This window comes from Camelina sativa, chromosome 13, assembly GCF_000633955.1.
Source record: "Camelina sativa cultivar DH55 chromosome 13, Cs, whole genome shotgun sequence".
Taxonomy (NCBI): Eukaryota; Viridiplantae; Streptophyta; class Magnoliopsida; order Brassicales; family Brassicaceae; genus Camelina; species Camelina sativa.
Window position 1 is genome coordinate 23126814 of NC_025697.1, and position 7142 is coordinate 23133955.

Here is a 7142-nt window from a genome sequence, read left to right on the forward strand (position 1 = left end):
GGAAATGATTACCATGAAGCTTTACAACAGAAAATTAGAGAGCCTAACCTTGGTGCTAGGTTGTTCTTGGGTGGTATCGGTGTGGAAAACACCGGAACTGAGATTGCAACTGCTTTGAACAATATGGACGTGAGCTTCGAATACATTCTCAAACTAAAACATGAAATTGAGGAGCAATGTACTGAGGTTAGTACTCATACTTGGTGATTTAGTCAATTAGGAAATTAAAGGATCTCATAGACTAGAATGATCTTGCTTACTTTGCCTGACTATATATATATGGATATCTCTTCACTCTATGTAACGTAGATAATGATTTTGGAAAAGATAAGTTGCTTGCTTAGAGGTAATTTAGGCTCTGTTAATCCCATGAAAACATGTTAATAAGCATTTGACCTGCTAAACCAGTTCCGTGAATTTTGTTTAACTTGCACTCTTGATGTTAGGCATATGTGTCTCACTTTCTTTCTCTCGTGTCCTAATCACAGGTGTTTCCTGCACCAACAGATCGAGAGAGGATTAAATCATGTCTATCTGAGTTTGGCGAGTTAAGCAACTCGTTCAAGCAATTACTCAACTCAGGCATGGAACAGCTCGTAGCAACCGTAACACCAAGAATCCGTCCGGTTCTAGACACCGTAGCTACCATAAGCTACGAGTTAACAGAAACTGAGTACGCAGAGAACGAGGTGAATGACCCGTGGGTGCAAAGACTTCTCCACTCGGTCGAAACAAACGCCGCTTGGCTCCAACCACTGATGACATCCAACAACTACGACTCGTTTCTGCATCTCATAATCGATTTCATAGTCAAGAGACTCGAAGTCATAATGATGCAAAAACGGTTTAGCCAACTTGGCGGGCTTCAGCTTGACAGAGACACAAGGGCTTTGGTTAGTCATTTCTCGGGCATGACTCAGAGAACAGTGAGAGATAAGTTTGCTCGATTAACTCAGATGGCGACGATACTGAACTTGGAAAAGGTATCAGAGATTTTGGACTTTTGGGGAGAGAACTCAGGACCCATGACTTGGAGACTCACACCAGCTGAGGTTAGACGGGTTTTGGGTCTCCGGGTCGAGTTTAAACCCGAATCAATTGCTGCTCTCAAGTTGTGATGTTACTTCTTTTGTTTATTTCATCTACAATTACTTAAAAACCAAAAATTTTTATATAATCTGATTGGTTCAACAAGTATTTAAAATGATTGAAAACTTTTTTGTAAAAACAAAATCGGATTTTCAATTTAGTGAAAACGAACATATCTCCATTAAAAACGATCAGCTACAAGAATGGACGCTAGGAAATTAGAGTTTTAGTTACAAAATCTCTTTGGGAGGGAGAAGCAGGGATTATAAATATCTCCATCATCATCATCAATTCATCGCATATTATACTAGTTAATTATAACATCAGTTAATATAATTGATGTTAAGTCATATATATTTGCTTCAATTATAAAGTTTACTATATTGATTGAAAAGCACAAATATAAAACTTGTAAAAATATACATTGTCATGCTATTGATCTTATTACAATTGTCTAAATTTTTTAGTAAGGGTGAAAATATAATTTTAATATTAGACTTTTAAATAATTCTTAATTAAAAATCACTTGTTTAATAACGTTGGTAAATAATTATAAAAATCAGTTTGGTTCAACAAGTATTTTCTCTCTTAATAATTATAAAATTATCATTTATAAGGTTAATTACGATTAAGGCAAAAATTCATTTCAAATACACAAGCATAAAAATTATAAAAATCAGTTTTGCTTAAGAATCAAATCTAATCAAAAGAATCATGAATCAATTATTATTTTCTCATATTCAATTGAACGTCACCACTTATATCTTTGTGTTTTTTTTTTCACTTACTCTTCATATTATTTCTCGTTATCTTCATTATCAATTTTGTATGGTAGTTGTCATCGTTTACTTCTACCGTCCGCTTTTTTGTTATAACCTTCTTCTTCCTCTTCTTCGTCCGTTTCCTTACTTTGTTCCACTGACTAATTATTCAAAATCTTTTCGTAGAATAGCAAACAACTTATTCTTAGCAAAATCCAAGACTAAACTTATTGCCTCTTTTCTCTTAATATTTGTGCAGTTCATGAAAACCAACATAACTATAACATGCACGCAATTATTGATTGATACTTTAACTCATATGCTTGATTTTAGATTGTCAGATTAATAAAAGAAATTTAAGTGTTAAACTGCAATATAATATAGAATAACCGAGCATGTTGTCATATCCATTGCATCGCCGTTGGTTCATAAGAATATTAATTTGACAACAAAAAATGAGAAAATTCAACTATTATATAATTTTATAAAAAAAATTATTACAAAAATGTTACACACTAATTAAATATGATCTTAAATGGTTGACTTAATAAAAGAAATTTGAGTGTTATATTGTAATACACTAGAGAATAACCGCAGAGTTTTGTGTCCAATCCATTGCATCGTTTTTGTAAGCTTATATCTGTTTGCCTTTAACAATTAGATTAGATGATAATACAACCTGACTATGCTTCACAACTCAACAACAACGATAAAGAAAGATATGTCATAGCTGACGGCCTAGCGTCGAATAAATTCATAGAGAAGAAAAAAAGATGATGCCTTAAATTGAATAGAGAGCAAGCTTGGGAGAAAAATGGGAATTGTTGGATCGATGTAGTACTTGAGGAAAGGATGAGAGACTTATTTGCTTATGGGGTTTAAGGGGTCTAAAGTGTCTAGCTAATTAACAACTGTTGTTCTTTTGCTTACGTATAAGAAAATGATGCAATAATCGATTGATAGTTAAAAAACTTCTAACTGAGATGGAAAAATAACCAGAGTGTAGGAAAAATCTTTCAAAATTTACTCTTCTGTCTCTTAACTAATTATTAGACAGCTAATTTACATGTCAATGTGGAACGGAACCAATCATGTTTTGTTAATGGGGGACTGCATCACAACAAATAATGTTAACTAGCTAGTTGCATTTTCACAACCACTAGATCACACTTCGTCGTCTCAACTCTCAATGGCTCTTTATTATGAGTAGTTTTTTTTCCCCCTTTGTGTGGTAACAGCTTAACATCAATTTTACTCCATACTCTAGATATGGTTGAGGACGAGACTTTTTAAGTTGTTAGAACTTATTGCTTTATGGGGATTTTAAGATAAGTGTCTAACATTGTTTTTTTTTTGTACCATATAGTCATCTTCGTTTCTCTCTGTTTTCATCATCGAGATTGTTTTTCTTGGCGATCTAATCAAACAAGTCTTTCCTAGAAAACACTTAGCGCTCAAATTTGGGTTAAGATGAGAGCTCCACTTTGTGTCACCTCCGTATTCTTCTTCCTCTTCTGCTTTTTATATGAGCTCTCTTCTTCTAAGTCAGTACTTTACTCTCGAGAAAGTCTTACAGTCTCAAGCAACCAAACCCTTGTGTCTCCTGGAAATGTCTTCGAGTTAGGTCTCTTCAAACCCAATGAGTCCATTTCTCGTTGGTATCTTGGGATATGGTACAAGGAAGACCCAAAGAGAACTAGTTTATGGGTAGCCAACAGAGTTAAACCTCTCACCAAACCTGTCGGAACCCTCAAATTCTTCAACAACACCCTCTTCCTGTTCGAACAAGATAACATCCCAGCTGTGTGGAAGACCAATCTGACCGGAGGAGGTGTGAGGTCTAGGATGGTGGCTGAACTTTTCGATAATGGCAACTTCGTGGTGAAGGACTCCAGCGACCCGGAAGGTTATTTATGGCAGAGCTTCGATTCTCCAACGGATACTTTACTACCGGAGATGAAATTCAAAATCTTTGATTTCTTTGATAGTGAAGATGATCCGCGACAAACCCTCCATTCCTGGTCTAGTCCAGGAGACCCCTCACCCACGGATATGTATTCATCCTTCCAAATTCGGAAAGATTTAAACATAATTGCAATTTTTGTTGGGGGAAACCAAATGGATACATGGAACGGGTACCAATTTGGGGACATGCCCCCAGTGTTCGAGCTAAAGGAAGGTTGGTTAGTAATGAAGACCCTCGAAAGCAGCAGCAGCTACTCGAGGTTGACAATACGGACAATACGGCAGGGCGTACTTTATGAGTTATACTCATGGAATTCCGAAGCCAAGGAATGGAAAATGTCATGGTCCATAGGGGAAGACTCTTGCTATTTGAAAGGCTTAGAAAAACCATGTGGGTCTTACAGTTACTGTTCCAAAAACGATACGTCGCAGCAGCAGTGTCACTGCATTAGAGGGTTCTATCCGAAGTTGGAACGTCTTACGTGGTCTCACGATTGTGTGAGGAGTACTGCTATACACTGCGGAGGTGGTGAATTTGTGAAGCTAGCAAAAATGAAGTTGCCGGGAACCGCGCCTATGGTTACCTCAGATTCGCGTCTAAATCTGGAGAAATGCAAGGAGTCATGCCTTGTGGGTTGTAACTGTACCGCTTATGCGCTTGTGGAAAACCGGAAAGGAGAGCGCAGTTGTTTGAATTGGAAAGGAGAGCTCCACGATATGCGAAACTACACCACCGGCGGTCAAGACCTATATGTCAGAGTGGCGGGCCTGGCGGCTAATGATCACGGTTAGTCTAAGCTTAATTTTTTTGGTTAATTAATTTAGGTTAATCAAATCCCCTCTACCACGTAAACGAAAATAGTAAAAACAACCTATACATATATAAGGGCATGTCTAAGAATGATCTTAAAAAAAATCCCTTGATACATTCGAGCAATTAAAATAATTAAAATCAACAAAAGAAGGTAAGATTGTAGAAAATCAATCCTTATTTTAGAGTTTTTAGGATCCGGATTGTGTGTGTCAAAATCTGATTGGATAAAAAACAAAAAAATAGTTTTGCTTTAACGAAACCATTGGCTTTCCTAACAACAACACATATGATAGATGATGTATATTTATAATAACTACATTTTTTTATGTATATGACAAATTATTATTATGGAAATAATTTGATAATGAAAAAGAAAAAAAAGGAACTCCTATTATTTTATTTTATTTTATTCGGTATGACATTTTATTAATCATATTATTATTAATATAGAAAAGGTAGAGAGAGTAATAATGAATTATAATAGAGAAAGTAAAATGTTTTGCCACAAAAACCTTGTTAGTATATATATATATATATATACATATGAGAGAGATCGATGTGGGTATCACGGTATGATATATGAGAAAAATCAATCTACGTATAGTTATCAAAAATATATGATTAGGGTAGGCTGGGGCTGGGTAGCTCCACTAAAGAGAATGAATTTACGCGAAGATGTGGAGAAATTATAACTCTCATATCAACCCACTTAAAGGAATAATTAAGATACCAAACGAACACTCTTTAATGAGCTGATTAAGAATATGATATCAAAAGTTAGTTTTCACTTTCTTGTTGGTGTGTACGTAGAGGATCAGCCAAAAAATGATGGAAAAAGCAAAGGCATGGAACCTTGGGTTATCGACTCATCGTGGGAGCAATCATCATCGGACTTCTTGTTATAGGCTTCGTCGGCTTCTGTTATTGGAAGAAACGTAAAGGAAGAAGAACACATGGTAAAAACAAAACAAAAACTAATTTGTTTTTTTCTTGTTTTGTTACTCGTTTCTTCATAATTATATTTTTAATGTTTCAGAACCAACCCAAAGAGAGATCCTCATGACCGAAATAGTCGGGCCGGCCGTAGATAGATTCCAATTTCTTGAATTTTGAGTTGTTGCCGAAGCAACCAATGGTTTCTCTGATAGAAACAAACTCGGACAAGGAGGTTTCGGTACAGTATACAAGGTCTGTAATGATATATATATATATGTATATAATAATCGTTATATATAGTTACTTTAAGCATTAAGCTATGTTATGAAAAATTAAAGTTTTAATTGCAATGAATATATGTGTTCGCAGGGAATACTACCCGATGGTAGTGAAGTCGCCGTAAAACGACTGGCGAACACCTCATCCCAAGGGATGACAGAATTCAAGAATGAAATCGAAACCATTTTAAATGTCCTGCACCTGAACCTTGTACGGTTGTTAGGTTGCTGCTGCGAAGGAGAAGAGATCATTTTGATCTATGAGTATTTGGAAAACGCAAGCTTAAATCACTATATTTTCGGTTAGTGTTTAATTTATCCACTCTTTTTTCTCCTTCTATCAACTTTATAAAATTATTTCCATCTAATAATATATATATATATAATTTTTTATTTTTTTTTGTTACAGACGAAACTCGTAGCCAATTATTGAATTGGGATAAGAGGCATAAAATTATCAAGGGTATTGCGGAGGGGTTGTTGTATCTTTACAATTACACAAACCCTCCTGTAATACACAGCGATTTGAAACCAAGTACCATTTTACTTGGTCAAAACATGATCCCAAAAATCTCTGATTTTGGAATGGCCAAAATACTAAATAGTGACGGTAGAGAACCTCGAACGGAAAAAGCTGTGGGAACTCGGTATGTAAGCAACTAAAAGAACATCGAATTTATTAACTTGTGAAAAATAACTAGACTAAAGTAATTTTCTTTCCCTATTTACACAAGGGATAAATGTCAGAAGAATATGCATTGCGTATGAATTTCTCTGAAAAATCAGATATCTTCAGCTTTGGGGTCACCTTACTCGAGATTGTAACAGGGGAAAGAAACCTGGATTATTGCAATACCCACAAGGGAGACAGTCTTATGGATAAGGTAACAAACATTAATATATATATATATATATATATATATATATATTTAATGATATTCAGAAACGAGTTACAAACTTATGATAAAATGCTTAAAAAATTTTTGTAACAGGCATGGAGATATTGGAACGAAGGGAACTCTCTTGGTCTCGTGGACTATAATTAATTACCTGGATTCATCCCTAGTGGAAGAAGAGGTTCTGAGATCGATACAGGTTGGTCTCCTGTGTGTTCAACCACTTGTAGACGACAGACCGAGCACAAAGTCCGTCGTATTGATGCTCCAAAGCCCACAAACCGAAATCCCCAAACCAAAAGTTCCCGACTACTTCTATGGTAGGATCCTCCGCGGTGAGCCCCCTTCATCTTCTTTAGGCGGACAATCCAGCGTGAACTATGCCACTATGTCACGGATGAGT

At 35.7% G+C, this 7142-nt stretch overlaps 2 protein-coding genes across 2 annotated transcripts in view; both read left to right on the top strand.

The window, feature by feature from the left end:
• Positions 1-1207, top strand: part of LOC104737640 (conserved oligomeric Golgi complex subunit 4-like) — a 4060-nt gene extending 2853 nt beyond the window's left edge. Inside the window, exons 2-3 of the mRNA XM_019234989.1 lie at positions 1-186; positions 489-1207. The exon at positions 1-186 is cut by the window's left edge and continues 6 nt beyond it. Of these exons, the coding sequence (XP_019090534.1) occupies positions 1-186; positions 489-1118 (816 nt within the window). The 3' untranslated portion in view covers positions 1119-1207. The remainder of the gene's footprint in view (positions 187-488) is intronic.
• Positions 3321-4607, top strand: LOC104738529 (receptor-like serine/threonine-protein kinase SD1-8). The gene has a single exon (XM_010458692.1). The coding sequence runs from the start codon at positions 3321-3323 to the stop codon at positions 4605-4607; it is 1287 nt and encodes a 428-aa protein (XP_010456994.1).